Source organism: Chiloscyllium plagiosum, chromosome 1 (genome assembly GCF_004010195.1).
Source record: "Chiloscyllium plagiosum isolate BGI_BamShark_2017 chromosome 1, ASM401019v2, whole genome shotgun sequence".
Taxonomy (NCBI): Eukaryota; Metazoa; Chordata; class Chondrichthyes; order Orectolobiformes; family Hemiscylliidae; genus Chiloscyllium; species Chiloscyllium plagiosum.
In genome coordinates, this window is record NC_057710.1 from 119,101,280 (window position 1) to 119,119,376 (window position 18,097).

The following is an 18,097-nucleotide window of genomic DNA, read 5'->3' on the forward strand; positions in this document are numbered from 1 at the left end:
AAGTGCATTCACTTCAAAATCTCATCAATGAGGTTATAAACTCAGTGTGGCTGACATATTGTTCTTCTGTCCTGCAAATGCATATAGATATAGGAATAGGCCTTTCTCCTTCTTAAACCTGTTTCACTGTTCATTATATAATCGCTGATGTCTCATACTCAGCTACGTTTTTGAGGAAGAGTTAATCTGTTTGAGTGCTGGGACAATAAAGAATAGACACAAATTGGTGGTCTTGTAAGCTTAACTCAAAAGATTAATGTTTATTTTCACAACACCTGGAGTATAAATACAAGGGGGGAATTGTTTGATATCACATAAAACATTCCAGTTATAATCATCTCACTGGCTTTATTTGAAATCCCATTTTAATGGGCTGACAGGTCTAGCAGCTATTGTGATATTAAAACCCATTCATTGAAAAGGTGAGGGATAGTCAGTTAGCAACTGAGAAATCCATTGTATCTTTACACACACTAAAAGTGTGGCGCTGGAAAAACACAGCAGGTCAGGAAGCACCCAAGGAGCAGGAGAGTTGATGTTTCGGACATAGGGTCATGCCTGAAAGGGCTCATGCCTGAAAGATCGATTCTCCTACTCCTCGGAAGCTGCCTAACCTGTTGTACTTTTCCAGCGACACACTCGTCAACTCTGATCTCCAGTCCTCACTTTTTCCTCTTTACAGACTCTGTCAGTTTGTCCAGAAATTACCATTGAAGCAATCTGATTTTTCCCAGGTCCATTTTGTAAAGATATATTTTTAATATTACATGTTACTATCTTTTTTAAAAAACAGAAGTAGTGGCCATTTCCCAATCAGCATAGCCCCATATCCCCTGATATTTTTACAAAACATATTCATTAAAATGTTGAATTTAATCCAGGATATGTACCTGAGTTCACCCATTAATAGCTTGCAATAGTTGGTTTACTATTCTAACGTCGATTTTAGCCCAAAACCAAATGTCCATCCACCTAGCTGGCTGGAAGATGTTGCAGGTTAAAAGATAATTGAAGCAATGCAGATGTAAAAGAACACATTTTTAAACTGAAATCAAATACTTTGTACAAACAGATAATCAGGTAGATAGGATAGCGAAGAAGCCATCTGGTATGCTTTTCTTTATCGGTCAGAGCATTGAGTACAGGAGTTGGGAGGTCATGTTGCATTGGTTAGGCGATTTTTGGAACATTGCATGCAACTCTGGTCTCCTTCTAATTGGAAAGATGTTGTGAAACTTGAAAGTGCTCAGAAAAGATTTACAAAAATGTTGCCAGGGTTGGAGGGTTTGAGCTACAGGGAGAAGCTGAATAGACTGGGGCTGTTTTCCCTGGAGCGTCAGAGGCTGAGGGGTGACCTTATAGAGGTTTATAAAATCATGAGGGGCATGGATAGGGTAAATACACAAGGTCTTTTCCCTGGGGGGAGTCCATAGTGGGCATAGATTTAGGGTGAGAGAGGAAAGATTCAAAAAGAATATAAGGGGCAACTTTTTCATGCAAAGAGTGGTGCATGTATGGTATGAGCTGCCAGTGGAAGTGGTGGGAGCTGGTACAATGACAATATTTCAGACACACTTGGATGGGTATATGAATAGGAAGGGTTTGGAGGGATATAGGCCTAGTGCTGGCAAATGTAACTAGATTAATTTAGGATATCTGATCACATGGACGAGTTGGACTAAAGGGTCTGTTTCTATGCTGTACATCACTATGTCTATAATTAGAATCAAAGGTTAATATAATGTAGGTTACGCATTCTGAAGATCAAGACCTTGTGTATTTTGAGTTTTTGGCCGAACATCTCTCTGGCTGAGTTGAAAAATGTGTTGCTGGAAAAACACAGCAGGCGAGGCAGCATCCGAGAAGCAGGAGAATCGACGTTTCGGGCATAAGCCCTTCTTCAGGAATCTTTGCAGGAATCCCATTCCTGAAGAAGGGCTTATGCCCGAAACGTCGATTCTCCTGCACCTCGGATGCTGCCTGGCCTGCTGTGTTTTTCCAGCAACACATTTTTCAACTCTGGTCTCCAGCATCTGCAGTCCTCACTTTCTCCTAATCTCTCTGGCTGAAACTTGTAAGCTATAAAATGCAAGTCTTTTCAGTCAAGCTTGGCCCTTGCTCCAATAGCAAGTGGGTTCTAAGATATATAGAGGCCAGGAATAGTAGCACGTTCATCATACAAAGTTGTATATCTCTCCAGTACAATAATAGTGTGCACAGTCCTGTTCACCAAATACCTTACATAATGCCACGCATCTGCTGATATTAGCCCCCTCCACCTCTCTTCATGTCTTTAGATTCCAGCTCCCAGCCATCACTTTATCCCAACCCATTGCGGTTCCATTTTTTTGAAAGTTTTGTTTAGAAGTACTTTCACAGGATCTGAGCATCTGCTGGCTTGGTGAGCTTTTTGTTGCTTTTCTCGAATTATCTTCAAGAGATTGGTGGACAGAGCTGAAAAAGATTATCAGTGATAAAGATACCAAAGGATAATCTTTATGAGGGAAGAGTTTAGATGTTAAAAGAAATAATCTCACAAATATACTCTTCAATCAAAGCTTGAAAACATTAAATTTAATGTCAAATTAAATGTTAGGAATGTATCCATTAATATTCTGGACTACTGGAAAGACAGCCTCATTAATAACTGTCTCTAAAATGATCTGAGCGGAATTCAGCAATGACAGTGGAGACTTTTGAAACACTTTGTTCATCAGCACATTGAATTTTAAATTCTGAATATCGAAATTCAATCGCAAATGTTGCTATGTAGAGGTAGTAAAGCATGATTAACATCCACTGGGTTCTTGCTCCATGGAACATTTTGAGTTGTGCAACCAGAAAAAAATCTATTTATAATTTGGTTAAGGAATTCAGCAAATAATTCTGAAGCAATACTTTTGGTTTAAATTATTAAATTTTTAAAATGATAAACAGTGACCGAGCGATAATAAACCTGGACTTATAAACCTGGAGTTTCAGAAAATGATGAACTGTCATGCATGATAATCAGGTTTAATGTAAACAATACATAAAATGTTTGCAAATCTACGTTAGTTATATGGAAAGTGAAAATGTCCTGTCTGGATGGAACCTCAAAAGACGTCAGAATGAGTGCAAGAAAAACTGAAGGATATTTAGATATAAAAGAAGTGCTGGAAATGATTGGCTAATCAGAGAATGTGTGAAAAAAAGGACATGAGCCAGTTGTCGTGCTTATAATTGTTAACCAACTCAGAACTGGCTCTTGTAATATAATACTTGGATCACCCAGCTATGTATGGTTATAGATGAGTCACATAAGCAGAGGATTTTCCACCTGAGTCTTCTGCCTCAAATGTAATCAAATTCACTCACTAGACTTGTATGAATCAGAATGACAGACTGTTTTGGGCTGTCAGCAGTCAGTAGTTTGATTGTCCTGATTCAATGTTCCAATTCTACCCAACATACACGTAAATGGAATTTTCCTGTTTTCAATTAAAGTGTTGTTGTGGAGTGAGATTCATGGTGTCCAGTCTGCAATGGTTTGGGATGATTTTTGTCACACAATCCTCCACTCCTTACATCATTAATAATGCAACCTGATTCCCTCCTTGTGGTATTGGCCACCACTGCCTGGAACTTACGGTGATTGTGCAACTGGCAACATTTTTAAGGTTTGGCTGCACATCACTTCAGATGCTGCAAGACAAGACTGACCCTCATATGGTGATGCTCAAGCTGTACTTTCAGGACACAGGGAAACTCACTCCTCACTATGCAGACAGAAACCTCGTGGTGTTGACAAATGCGGTGATGGAGAGGAGGGCAGTATTTTACCTGTAGACCCAGTGGAGGTCACACCATCAGACTAAGACAGCCTGGCCCAAAATATAGCCGAGGTCAGTGCTGAATTGTGGATGACCCACCTCATCCTCCCAAACTACTATCTCTTCCTGCCAGCCGTGTATCCTACTCACTCACTGAAGCCAACTCACCACCTCTGCTGCTCATGCATCAACACTAACTACTCTTCCATCCACCTTGATCACATTCAATCCTTGCCTCTGTCATGTTGTAGCAATAATTGGCCTACCTTCTCAATGGATCTCACCACAACACCCTGACTGACCATGACCAACTACTGGACTGAAATTGGACCAGCCCCTTGACTAACTGTGCCAGTGCCCCTTCACTAATTGTAGTCCTCCTTCACCCCACTAAAGACTGCTTCCCTTTGACTTTCACACATGGTCATATGCTTGAAGCACGTGCAGTGTGTTTGATGTATACACTGCTGGCATACACTGCAGGCATTGACATAGCCCAGTGTCACGCAGAGACATGTTCACTCCCTTCAGTGCTCCCATAGTCACAGCTATCTGTATCTCCCAGCAATGTAAGCTCTAGAGGATGGTAGCCTGTAACTGAGTACTAAAGCTTTGGACTCTAGGAACTCAGCGTGCTGGCAAAATGTAAGTCAGCACAGAAATTAGTGAACGTATACTTGGAAAGCAATGCTAAGTAGCAAGAGGCTAGTAAGCACAAAGCAAGTGAGCACTAAGAAAGCCAGCTCAGAGCTGTAAGATGCACCTGTGTAGATGCTTGAAGTATGTGTCCTTATGCAATTGTCCCTGAGCTCCAAATGGAAGTGTTGAAGGGATGAAGTGTGTGAGTTGGTGTGAGAGAAGGTGCAATGATGTGGTGAGGATGCCAACTTGCACAGATGAAGGGTCAAGAAGGACAGTGACCATAAAACATATAGTGACATGGTTGTGAAGAGAACCGTCATTTGCATGATGGCTGGGACAAGTAATAGGCAAGTTACAACCACCATTCTGATTTATGGGACTTTGTCAGGGTAGGAGAGAAGGATTGGAAGTGGCTGCAAATAAGCTGAGTTGGGGCTTTAATGAGATGCAAATACATGAAAATAATGTGGTCACCATTCACTTACAAGATTCTGAAGTTGTTGCTATTTAAGGCTTGAAGGGAAAAATTGCAAAATCCTGATTTATTTTCAATCTCCCCACATTTTCCTACCTTCCGTGCGATTGATCACACTGCATCAAGGAGGAGACAATTCTGCCCATAGATCAAAAGATACACAGGATGACAGTTATGGAGATAGCCGTTGCAATCATAACACGCAATATTCCAACTTTAATTCCTTCATGCTTTAGATTTGCCTGAAATGTTAAAACAACCTGGATCCAGCAGACTACAGTTCCAAAACCAAAGATCAAAACTGTGCCTGTGTTGTGTACCCGTTCATTATTAGAGTGCTGGGAACATCAAAAATTAATTACTATTTGAATACAAAACACATTCAATTGCTCTATGTATAATGTCATTGTCAATACAGAAACTAACAACAAAGACTATGTTAAAGTTAAAGGTTTTGTTGAATGAAAACTGTAATTATAAATTTTCCAACTTCAGAATAAGATATTCCACCAAATAGTTGAGATTAGTCATGAAAGCATTCAGATTTTTAAAATCTTCACTTTAGATGGCCAGCTATAGATGTTTAAATTTAAAAGCTATAACAAAGCCAAAGGCACTCCATCCACAAATAATCTGACATTTCCCCTAAATGAGTCTTATCCAAATGAATATTAAGCAATTCCTTGGTTTTATCTTCTGCTACAATCCCAAAAGTCCTTACTCTGCAGAACGGTGCCTGAAAATAGTGCTTCCTGTTTACCTGCAGTCAGAGTTTGCTAACATTGTGCATAATCTTACTGGTGACCATCACACAATTTTCAAAACAAATATTAAACCAGACAGGATTCAGAAAAAAATTACCAAGTTGTTGCCAGGAGTGGAGAGTTTGAGATATAAAGATAGATTGGAAAGGCTGGGACTTTGTTCATTTGAGCATAGGAGGTTGGGGGGGGGTGACATTATTGAGGTTTGTAAAATCATGAGGAACATACAAAGGTGAGGTGGTAAGGGTCGTTTCCCTAGAGTGGGGGGGGTTCCAAACTTGGTGGTATATTTTTAAGGTGAGTGGAGAAAGATTTAAAAAGGACATGAGGGCAACATTTTTACACAGACAGTGGTTCTTGTGTGCAACGAACAGAGAAAGTGGTGGATGCAGGTACAGGTACAATGTTTAAAAGACATTTGGATAAGTTCATGAACAGGGAAGATCTAGAGGGATATGGGCCAAGTGCAACCAGGTGGGACTAATTTAGTTTGGGAACTTGGTCGGTGTGGACTGGTTGGGCTGAAGGGTTTGTTTCCATGCAGTATGACTCTATGACTGTAAGTAACAAATAAAGTAGCAGAAGGAAAAAGCAAGGAGTCATATACAACTCATTTAGATGAGACTCATTTGGGTGAGCTGTCAGATTATTTTTAGTTGGAGTAGCTAAAATAAGAAAAATGGCCTTCTGCATCTAAACTGATTATGTGATTTAAAGTAATAGAAATGAGGGCACTATTGAAAGATGTGGATAATTGTCTTCTGTTGGCAGTTTGCTACTCTAAAGACAGAAAAATGCAATTTCCACTGGCCTCCCGATCTGTTGTGGTAATTTATGATAAAGATTAGTGGAAACCGTAGAAGAACAGCCATTCACACTATTCCTCCAGGATTTCTGCTGATCTCTCATCAAAGGCACAATGTAATAACTCTGGAAAAGTCCTTGTGGAAATTCCAGGTCTGATATTTCTCCCTATTTTTAAAGTGTATTTTTACTATTTTTTGATGTAATATTCTTCCTCCCATAGTGACATTGTGTGCAGCCCTTGTCCAGTATGTTCTGTTTCTGTCCACCAGGTGGCACCAAACAATGATCTTGCAGTTCACCTCAGCCTTCACGTTTTTATCTCCTCAATGAATAAACTTTTTGAATACACTCGCCAAAAATGGTAATCGCTGAGATCAAAATATGTTTTCTATGTACTGTGACAAGGCCATAGTTTCAAACGCTAGCATGAACTGTGAAATGCGCAGCTGTAACAGATGTGGTGGTATTCGGTGAAAAATGATGATCAGAAACTTTGACATTATACCTGGAAATTGGCCACTAAAGTAATTCCAACAGCAGCTGCACTTAGTGCTAGCACCCCAAAGATATTCAACCACGGTTTCTTCATTTTCGACTTCAGTTGTGAATAACGAAGTATACCAATGGTAACCACTGTTGGAGGGGAGGTGGAGGGGAGAAAGAGTGATTAAAAACAAGCATGATAAATTAGTTTCATTGATAATGGTCAACATCTACTCAATTTTGTAATTTTTATTCAAATAATGGAGAAATTGCTCCCACTCATAAAAGGATCAGGTACAAAAGGGCACAGATTCAAAGTGAATGCAAAAAAAAGTCAATACAGTGAATGGTTCAGGTCTGGACTGCATTGCCTGGAACTATTTTGGAGGTAGATTCGATTGGGGCAGGCAAGAGGGCATTAGATGATTGCTTATTTAGAAAAACATACTGCACAGGGTTACTGGGAAAGAGCAGAAGAATGCCACCAGGCCATGATGCTAACTTAGAGAGCCAGTGCACTTATGATGGGCTCAACAGATTCTATTGGCACTGCAACAATTCTAGTTAACAATGAGACAGTAATTTAATGTCATTGAAGAATTGCACACAAAAGTTGAGAGCCAGTCCATCCTTACAGTGCAAACACAGGCCAACATAAAAAAGGGTAACAAGGGAAAGAATAAGGCCCCTCAAGGATCAGCAAGGCAGCCTTTGTGTGGAACCACAGGAGACGGGGGAGATACTAAACGAGTATTTTGCATCAGTGTTTACTGTGGAGAAGGACATGGAAGATATGGGATGTAGGGAAATAGATGGTGACATCTTGAAAAATGTCCATATTACAGAGGAGGAAGTGCTGGATGTCTTAAAGTGCATAAAGATGGATAAATCCTCAAGACTTGATCAGGTGTACCCCAGAACTCTGTGGGAAGCTAGGGAAGTGATTTCTGGGCCCCTTCCTGAGATATTTATGTCATCGATAGTCACAGGGGAGGTGCTGGAAGATTGGAGATTGGCTAACTTGGTGCCACTGTTTAAGAAGGATGGGAAGAAAAAGCCAGGGAACTGTGGAGGACAAGTTATTGGAAGGAAATCCTTGGGGACAGGATTTTCATGTATTTCGAAAGGCAGGGATTGATTAGGGATGTTCAAATGGTTTTCTGCATGGGAAATCATGTCTCACCAACTCCATTGAGTATTTTGAAGAAGTAACAAAGAGGATTGATGAGGGCAGAGCAGTGGACATGATCTATATGGACTTCAGTAAGGCGTTCAATAAGGTTCCTCATGGTAGATTGGTTAGCAAAGTTAGTTCACATGGAATACAAGGAGAGGTAGCCATTTGGATACAGAACTCGCTCAAAGGTAGAAGACAGAGGGTGGCAGTGGAGGGTTGTTTTTCAGACTAGAGGCAGCTGAGGGTTAACCTTATAGAGGTTTATAAAATCATGAGGGGCATGGATAGGGTAAATAGTCAAGGTCTTTTCCCTGGGGTCGTGGAATCCAGAGCTAGAAGGCATAGGTTTAAGGTGAGAGGGGAAAGATTTAAAAGGGATGTATGAGACAACGTTTTGGTGGTGTGTGTATGGAATGACCTGCCAGAGGAAGTGGTGGAGGCTGGTACAATTACAACATTTAAATGGCATCTGGATGGGTATATAAATGGGAAGGGTTTAGAGGGATTTGGGCCAAGTGCTGGCAAATGGAACTAAAATAAGTTAGGATATCTGGTCGGCATTGATGAGTTGGACTGAAGGGTCTGTTTCCGTGCTGTACATCTCTGTGACTCTATGACACTGACTTAGGGCTACTTTCATTTCAAAGGAGCTGCATGCCATTATTCACTAATGAAGACAGTGTGTGAATTAGTAGTTTACAAGCAATGACAGAAACTCCAAAATATTACTAGTGTAAAGTGACCAGTTCTCTTTTCCTCTGAAGCAGCACAGAGCTTACATAACAGGTATAATTTCACTGTTGGGGCTTTCTAATTATGCCATTAACTCAAAATGCAGATGCTGGAAATTGGAGACAAAAGAAATTAGAAACGAAGCACATCAGTTGGAGAGAATAGAAGTGAATATTTCAGACTGTGATAGGATTCACGCCTTAATTTGTACCCTTCATTCTACAGAATATTGCCAGGCCACTCAATGTTTCCAGCGTAATCTGATTGTGTTCCCCAACTGTGCATCTTCCTGACAAAAGCTTCAGCTCCATTCATTTCAGTTTTCAGCAAAAAAATTGCAGGGTGTATAGCACAGAGGCAGAAAACCTTCCTTCAATGTCATTTTCTTTACCGCCAGCTTTCAGTACGGTCTGTATCCTACACTTTATTTCCATGGGATTTTCAATTTTAGAAACAGAGAAATTTCGTGAAGCAAAAGGGTCTCCTTCAGCCCATTATGTCAGTTCACTGAATAAAGAGCTAATTGGCTTATCTCACTTTGCAACTATTGGAGCTGGATCTTACTGTTTTTCGGCAAAGTGCAAGTCACATGGATTTTGGTGCAGTTATTCTTGCCACAAGCCTGAGCACATTCTTGCACATATCTTACCAAACTCACCATATGAATTCTCATTTGAGCCCTCAACTTGAGAATCATGCCCTAGTTCCACACAGCTCACCATACACTATTCCTGGGGTAACTTGGCACTCACTAGAGATCCCATAGGGTCATATCAAAAATCCATTGTGCACCCAGACAAGCACCGTCAGTCTGGAGTTGGCCTGTATTACCTGACATTTGCCCTTATCACTTATTTTCTGAAGTAATTCATTAAACATGCAGGTATTGTGCTGAAATTACAGACAAACCTCCAGTAAAACCTACACATTCTTAAAGTCTCAGAATTTTGCTTTTAACTTTTAGGAATAGTGAGCTCTGTGAGAGTCTTCACTTTAACTGTCTTTGGCAAAAATTGTCCTTGTTCTATAATTTGTCCATAATAAAACCATGTTAAAACAGGAACAGAAAAAGGCCATTCAGCCCATCTAGTCTGTGTTGCCATCCAATGAGATAATGGCTGATCTGATAAACCTCAATTCCACTTTTCTGTCTTTTCCACATTACCCTTGATTCCCTTACGGATTAAAAATCTGTCTACCTCAGCCTCAACAGCCCTCTGTGGTAAAGAATTCCACTGTCAGAACCTTCTGTGAATAAAAAATTCCTTCTCTTCTGTGTCTTTATCGGTGACTCATGTTTCTGTGATTATGCCCTCCAGTCCTAGAATCTCCCTTAATGGGAAAAACACCTTTCCACATCTGCCCTGTTCAGTCTTCCAAGAATCTTGTTCGTTTCAATAAGGTAACCTCTGATTCTTTGCCATTCCAACAAGTACAGGCCCAATGTACTCAGTCTCTCCTTATAAGACTGTCGCTCCATACATGGTATCAGTCTTGTAAACCTCCTCTGGACTGCCTCCAATGCCAGTATATCTCATTCTAGGAAAGGGGCCCAAAACTATTCACAGTGTTCCAGTTGTGGTCTGAAGAGTGCCTTGTATAGTTTTTGCAAAACCTTTCTACGTTTATATTTCATTCCCTTTGAAATAAAGGCCAACATTCCCTTTGCTTTCATATTACCCACTGAACTTATATACCAGACTTATTATGATCTTTGTGCAAAGAATTCCAAATCCAACTGTGCTGAAGACTTTTGCAGTCTTTCTCTATTTATATATTTTTCATCTCCTCTAACCTTCCTGCCAAAGTGCATAATCTCAAATTTCCCCACATTATATTCCATCTGCGAATTTTTGCCCACTTGTTTAACCTTTATTCTTCTGCAGATACTTTGTGTCATCCTCACAACTTGCCTTTTCATCTATTTTTGTGATCTTCACAAAATTGGCTCTAGTACATTTAATTTCCTCATCCAAGTCATTAATATATATATTGTAAATAATTATGGCCCCAGCACTGATCCCTATGGCATGCCACTAGTTACATGTTGCCATCCTGAATGTATGCCGAGGTTATTTCCTTGGATTCTGAAACCTTTGCCCTATATACCTCAGACAATAAGTCATTTGCAGTGAATTTTCTTTTACAGAGTCACAATCCTGAGAAGCTTCTTCCTGAGAAGGCTAGGAGCATTGTGGAAGACCCCACACACCCTTCACTCAAAATCTTATCCCTCCTGCCATCTGACAGAAGATAACGGAGCAATCAGTCTCTCACATGGCCAGACTGTGCAACAGTTTCTTCCCCCAAGCCATCAGGCTCCTGAACAGTGTATGATCAGACTCTTTCCCATCTGAAATTCTTTGCATGACTTCAAATTGCTGCTGGAAAAATGTCTATTATTTAGCAGGACTTATACACTTAATGGTAAGGTCCTAGGGAGTGTTGCTGAACAAAGAGACCTTGGAGTGCAGGTTCATAGCTCTTTGAAAGAGGAGTCGCAGGTAGATAGGATAGGATTATTGGTCAGAGTATTGAATACAGGAGGTGGGAGGTCATGTTGCGGCTATACAGGTGGGACTAGATTAGGTTGGGATATCTGGTCAGCATGGACGGGTTGGACCGAAGGGTCTGTTTCCATGCTGTACATCTCTATGACTCTATTACACTGTAACTTGCGTGTTTTGCACTTCTTATGCACTTTATGCCGTGTACGATTATATAACTTGTGCTGCCCACATAGCACCCTTGGTCCTGGAGGAACATTGTCTCATTTTCTCTGTATCAGTTGTATATGGTAGAAATGACAAATAAAATCTACTGTCTCTCTTCTGACAGTGAAGCATACATTTCTTGTGCTTTACCCGTCAACCTACTCTCTATGGTCAATGTCCAGTTTTACTTTGGCCAAATCACTTGTCTCACAACTTCCTCAAAGGACATAAAGAATTCCTTCACAGCCTTTTCTTCAAATATTGGTAAGGTCTGTACAAAATTAAACTTTTCCTTACTGAAGTCTAGATTAAGATGTGGATTCTCCCCAAAGTCTCATCAACATCTGATGTCTGTTTGAAATGCAGCCTATATTCATTTTCTCCATCTTTCTCTTGCCTTTGCATCTCTAATTCGATTTCCTTCTAGTTCAATATTTTATCTTTTCTAACTCCATCCCCCTTTCCATATCCTTTTCTGCTCTTTGAAATTTCAACTCCAGCATTTTTATCTTTTCTTTATGCTTAAGCTTTTTTCACTGTAACTGCTATTGCTTGATTCCAATGTTTCACTACCCAAAGTGATTGATACCTCCTGTATTTCTACTAAACCCCAAATGCAGTGCTAGCCCACTACATCTGCCTTCTTCTAAAAGGATTACACACAAAATTTCAAGTTAAGGCTTTTTCTGTAATGAGTAAACTAAATGAAACAGTGACTAAACACTACTTCTGATGGAAATGCAAAGTAAATTACAAAAAAGATCCCCCATTTAATATTTAAAATGACCAAAACCTTCCTCTACTTTTATCCATTACATTGTCCCTTAAGTAGCAACTTCTTTCTCCAGGAATCAGCTGAAGCTATTCTCAGCTGTATTCTCCAAGTGGATAATTCCTATCCCACTAACTGTGTTTCATGGTGCAGGAGAAATGGAATCCCTCTCCCTAACCAACTCTAGATAATTCTCCCAGTTTCAGTTAGATCGATACGAACTTGGTCTATTCAATCTGAGCGAGAGATCCCATCTGCATCTTAGCTGGTGAATAATAGAGACTTACTGCCTCTATCTTATTGTTCCCTCTGTCTGGTTCTTGCAGGTTAGATCAGAAGACCATAAGACATAGGAGTGGAAGTAAGGCCATTTGGCCCATCAAGTCCACTCCACCATTCAATCATGGCTAATGGGCATTTCAACGCCACTTACCTGCACTCTCCCTGTAGCCCTTAATTCCTTGCGAGATTAAGAATTTATCAATCTCTGCCTTGAAGAAATTCAATGTCCCAGCCTCCACTGCGCTCCGTGGCAATGAATTCCACAGGCCCATCACTCTCTGGCAGAAGAAATGTTTCCTCATTTCCATTTTAAATTGACCCCTTCTAATTCTAAGGCTGTGCCCATGGGTTCTAGTATCCCTGCCTGATGGAAACAAATTCCCAGCCTCCACCCTTTCTAAGCCATGCACTATCTTGTAGTTTTCTATTAGATCTCCCTTCAACCTTGTAAACTCTAATGAATACAATCCCAGGATCCTCAACCGTTTATCATATGTTCGGCCTACCATTCCAGGCATCATCCGTGTGAATCTCCTCTGGACACGCTCCAGTGCCAGTATGTCCTTCCTGAGGTGTAGGGCCCAAAACTGGACACAATATTCCAAATGGGGCCTAACCAGATTGTCATAGTCTACTTAATAACATTTTTAGCAAAACCGACGACTCAACCCTGCAATGGTCTCCTAAGAAAGCTTCACCTCTCAAACCATTCTCTATGGCAATGTGAAACACATGGGCTTTTAATCCTGGTAGAAAAGCTAATTACTTATCCTTTAGACTTCAATCTTCATTCTATCTTGGATGTAAAAGGGCAGTTTAAAATATAATCATTTGCAAAGAGTGGCATTCCTTATACCTCCATGTGACTTGGAGACTGACAATATTTTCATAGACATCACAGTCGCTTATGCCTATCCAAAACATACATTTAGTAAACTCTGCTGTCACATAAGTCCACCCTGTCTACATAGTAGTATATTATCTACAATTTTATTTGAGGATCACAGTGGAGTAATCTTTGCCAACTGATAAATATGACTTTAGAAATGAATAGTAATACTCATTAAACCTCAGACATTACTAAAACACTTCACAATAAAACTAACCATCATTCTTCTTTCCTTCTAAGGAAAGGTGGTAAAAGTATTAAATGGTAAGATTATCAAAGCAAAGAGAAGCTGGTTTTTTCTGTTATGCAACGCTCAACTTTGTGTAAAACATCTAATACTGATCCCTTCCTACCTAGGCTTGCTTCCATATTCCCAATTTGAGCGAAAACAGAGCTTGCTGGTGGATAGTCAGCCGCAACACTTTAAAAGAAGAAAGTTATTGAATTTGCATCAAACCTGCTAACTTTATGAATATATGTGCATTAGACAGAGGAAGATTTACTGTACCTTATAAAAGGAGGGCGTAATTCACATTGATCAGTCCTAGATTTAACACAAAACAAGTCCAAAAAATATTTAAAATTATATACATTTTGTTGTTTTATCCTTACATTAAATATAGATTTTTCATAATTTTCAACTCCTGGTGTCACAACTTGGCCATGAGGTGAGCAACATCACACATTCCTGAGTTTGTTACCTCAGTCAGAATAAGCTCCTGCAGCCTTTGTGTCATGTATGTTTAAATTATATTATGGAAGCTCTTACAAATATAACATTCCCTTCTTAAGGTATACATTTATGCATTTGATATTGCACCCTCTAAATGCTTATGGAAATTGGGACATATGAAATCAAATTTAAGAATCATTGATTAAAATGGAGTAATTTCAGCTCCTTTGTATGAATCTGACCGAATGTCAAAAAATGGAAATCTGAACTTAATGAAAGAGCCTCTCTGTCCAGTCAGTATGTGAAGAGAAAACATCGGTCATGATTGTTCAACTAATCAAGGGTGGACATCTGAAATGGAGATGATGACTGACTTGATCCAGCCTGGCTTATTGGTGAAATTTATCTGCATCATGAGACTGCACATTCATTCTCTATATCTCCACATGCTTTTTCATGTGATTGAAGAAATAGGTTATGAGCTTCGGAAGATTAGGTGCAGTGGCTGAAATTCTGATTTAAGACAGGACTTGTAATGGGGCATTAAAGATAGAAGATGGCGCAGACAGGATTAGGGAGGCAGTTTGTGATGGATAATTTTCAGATTTTGGCCAATCCTTGTCTACCAGTATTGCATGGAACATTGAAACTCTGGCATACACATGCCAAGTGACATTTTCAAGATAGCAGTTGAGACAGTAAACAAAGCCATCAGTCCACACAATGAATATGTTTCCACACACCATAAGATTTGCGAATGGTACCTATTTGGAAGGGGATGGGGAAACGGAGGGATGATCCTTGATGAATCAGCTGAAGTTGGTTGAGCAATGATTTCCCTTCAAATACGGCATGATTATCAATATTTCATTACTAATATTGTTGAGATCACATGATAGGTTGCTAACCATCTTTCAAATATTTGTGTCTATTCTTAAAATATAGCTATATATTTGTCATATAGAATATAGAACAATATAGCATAGATACAGCCTACCATATCTATACCAAACAAGATGCCATTCTAAATTAATCCCATCTGTCTGCACATGGTCCATATCCCTCTATTCCCTGCCTGCTCACATGTGACTAAATGCCTCTTAAATGTTGCTATTGTATCTGCTTCTACCACCGCCCAGCAGCATGTTCTAGGCACCTCCCGCCCTTTTTGTAAAAACGTGCCTTGAACTTTTCATGTCTTATTTTACACCTATGCACCCTAATATTTGACATTTCTATCCTGGGAAAAACTCTTTGGCTATCCATCCTATCTATGTGTCTCATAAGTTTATATACTTCAATCAGGTCGCCCGTCAGCCTCCAAGGCTCTGGCTAGAATAATCTGAGTTTGTCCAATCTCTCCTTACAGCTAATGCACTCCAATCCAGGCAACATCCTGGGAAATCTCTTTTGCACCATCTCCAATAATTTAATGTGGCCTGACTGAAGTTTTATACAGTTGAAACATGAACTGTCAACTTTTATACTGAATGCCCCAATCAATCTTGCTGCATATCTCCTTTACCACCTTATCCACTTGTGTTGCCTCTTTCAGGGAACTATGGACTTGCACCCAAAGATCCCTCTGTATGTCAGTGCTCCTAATGATCCTTCCAGTTACTGTATACTTTCCTCTTGCATTTGATCTCCCAAAATGCATCACCTCATGCTTGTCCATTTTAAACATCTGCCATTTCTCCACCCAACTTCCTAACCATCCATCCTGCTGTATCTTGTGATAAATTTCCTCAATATTCATAACTCCACCAATTTTCATGTTGTCTGCAAACGTACTAATCAGATTTATCCATTATCCATTTATCCATTATCCATTATCCATTACTAATCCATTTATCAACTTACAGTGGATCCCATGTGACTTAATCTTCTGGACCAGTCAACCATGAAGAACCTTCTCAAATGCTTTAGTAAAGTCCATGTTGACAACATTCACTCAGAATTAAAAAAGCAGTTTGTGATGGATAATTTTCAGATTTTGGCCAATCCTTGTCTCCCAGTATTCCATGGAACATTGAAACTCTAGCATAAACATGCCGAGTGACATTTTCAAGATACGATTTGAGACAGTAAACAAAGCCATCAGTCCATACAATGAGTATGTTTAAAGATTTGCGAATGGTACCTCCAGACTTGGAACCAGTGCATGTGAATGAGCTCCTACATTCCTTGCAAATGCTAATCCCAGATAACTCTTTGGTTAGCGTGAACTCTACCATGTACTATTCCTTTTCAATGGATCAAACCTGCATTTCTAAGTTAATCAGTTAATCATGAAAGTATTATAATATGTATGAAGACGTAAGGTTGAATTTTACCAGAAATCAGCTCAGTGTCAATTTTGGTGATTTTCAGAGGAGGTTTCCCTCCCTGAGCCTTTGCAAGTTTTCTCACAGTATACCCTGCAGCGTGCCTCATTACATTTGCACTGCTCGTCTCTGGCAATCTGCTCATGCTTTCTTTCATTGAGCAATAGTGGAAGTATTCACCACAGGTGGGGCCTCCTGGGAGTTCCTGTGTGTGCACCATTTGTAAAGCTCAGCCATTCTCCAGGTAAAGCACTGCCAATCAGAGTTGCCCTTCAAAGTGCAAGGGCAAACAAGAGCAAAAACCACTTAAGGTGCACTGGTGGCACAGTCGACGCTTCATTGCAAATACAAGTGTGTATTTGTAAATGCATTGTTATCCAAGAACCAAACTACACAGGTTACTTAGCCTTAGCGCCATTCCATCTTAGAAACCTGTTTAAGGGAGTGCTACTCCTCCCCGAATGCCTACTGTAGCCTTACCTATTCCCATTGATCAATGTGCTTCTGGGAACAGTCAGGGTTCACTTGCCTTTCAAGTAGCAACAAATTTACAGTGAATGAGGGATCACTGCCCCCAGCTCACATCGACTAGAACCTGTTATGTTTGGCTTGGCTTGTTGCCCACCCCCACCAGAGCTGCACTGCTGTATTATGCCAAGTTAATGTTCCTTCTGCTCAATATCTACCTCATCCTCTTGGGAAGACTGCTACTCTCAGTAGCAGAGTCTCTTCAGAGTCCATCCCATTTCCTCATTGCATGCTCTAGTTGTGTACCGCACAGCATGCTAGAATGTCTGTGGTGTAGTGCAAGACACTCCAGACAGATCCACGAATCAGAATCTCATCTCTTTCCTATCATCTGCTCCACAATGGCACAGATCAAAGAATGAGTTGCTTTGTTTCTACTGGAAAATCACAGCAGGTCAGGCAGCATCTGAGGAGCAGGAAAATTGATGTTTCGGGCAAAAGCCCTTCATCAGGGCCTTATTCCTGATGAAGGGCTTTTGCCTGAAATGTCGATTTTCCTGCTCCTTGGATGCTGCCTGACCTGCTGTGCTTTTACAGCACCACTCTAATCTTGACTCCAATCTCCAGCATCTGCAGTACTCACCTACACCTGCATTGTTTCTATGCTATGTCAGGAGGTTAGTTAATGTACAAGCACTTGCCTCTCAGTAACCATCCTTGTAAACATCCTTGAAATGGAGCAAGAACATTATGGCAGCTCCCAGAGTACTTGGTGTGTAGTTCTAAGGTACGGTATTAATGATCACAAATGACTTGCACATTGATAGAATCTCTACTCATGAACTCTGCTGTGTTATGATACGGCCTTCTGAATATGATGCGTGTACTGTCCACAGCACCTGCCCCTGGGGAGGGGGTTTGGGGGGGTGTGGAGCCAGCCATGTTTGGCAAAGCTTCTTGCCCCTGACTGCTGCAGCCCTGAATCATGAGGAAATGAGATGAAGCTGTGGGATCTGGCACAAGTAGCATTAGCAACAGCCTGGATATATTTTGTGCATTGAGGGTTGTGAGGTCCCACAC

At 40.4% G+C, this 18,097-nt stretch overlaps 1 protein-coding gene across 1 annotated transcript in view; it reads right to left on the reverse strand.

Moving 5' to 3' along the window:
* Positions 1-2,046: 2,046 nt before the first annotated feature.
* The window catches only part of tmem150c (transmembrane protein 150C), a 42,788-nt gene continuing 26,737 nt past the window's right edge, over positions 2,047-18,097 (reverse strand). Inside the window, exons 5-9 of the mRNA XM_043695127.1 lie at positions 14,058-14,093; positions 13,903-13,970; positions 7,006-7,133; positions 5,090-5,267; positions 2,047-2,849 (exon numbers count right to left, since the gene is read on the reverse strand). Of these exons, the coding sequence (XP_043551062.1) occupies positions 2,641-2,849; positions 5,090-5,267; positions 7,006-7,133; positions 13,903-13,970; positions 14,058-14,093 (619 nt within the window). The 3' untranslated portion in view covers positions 2,047-2,640. The remainder of the gene's footprint in view (positions 2,850-5,089; positions 5,268-7,005; positions 7,134-13,902; positions 13,971-14,057; positions 14,094-18,097) is intronic.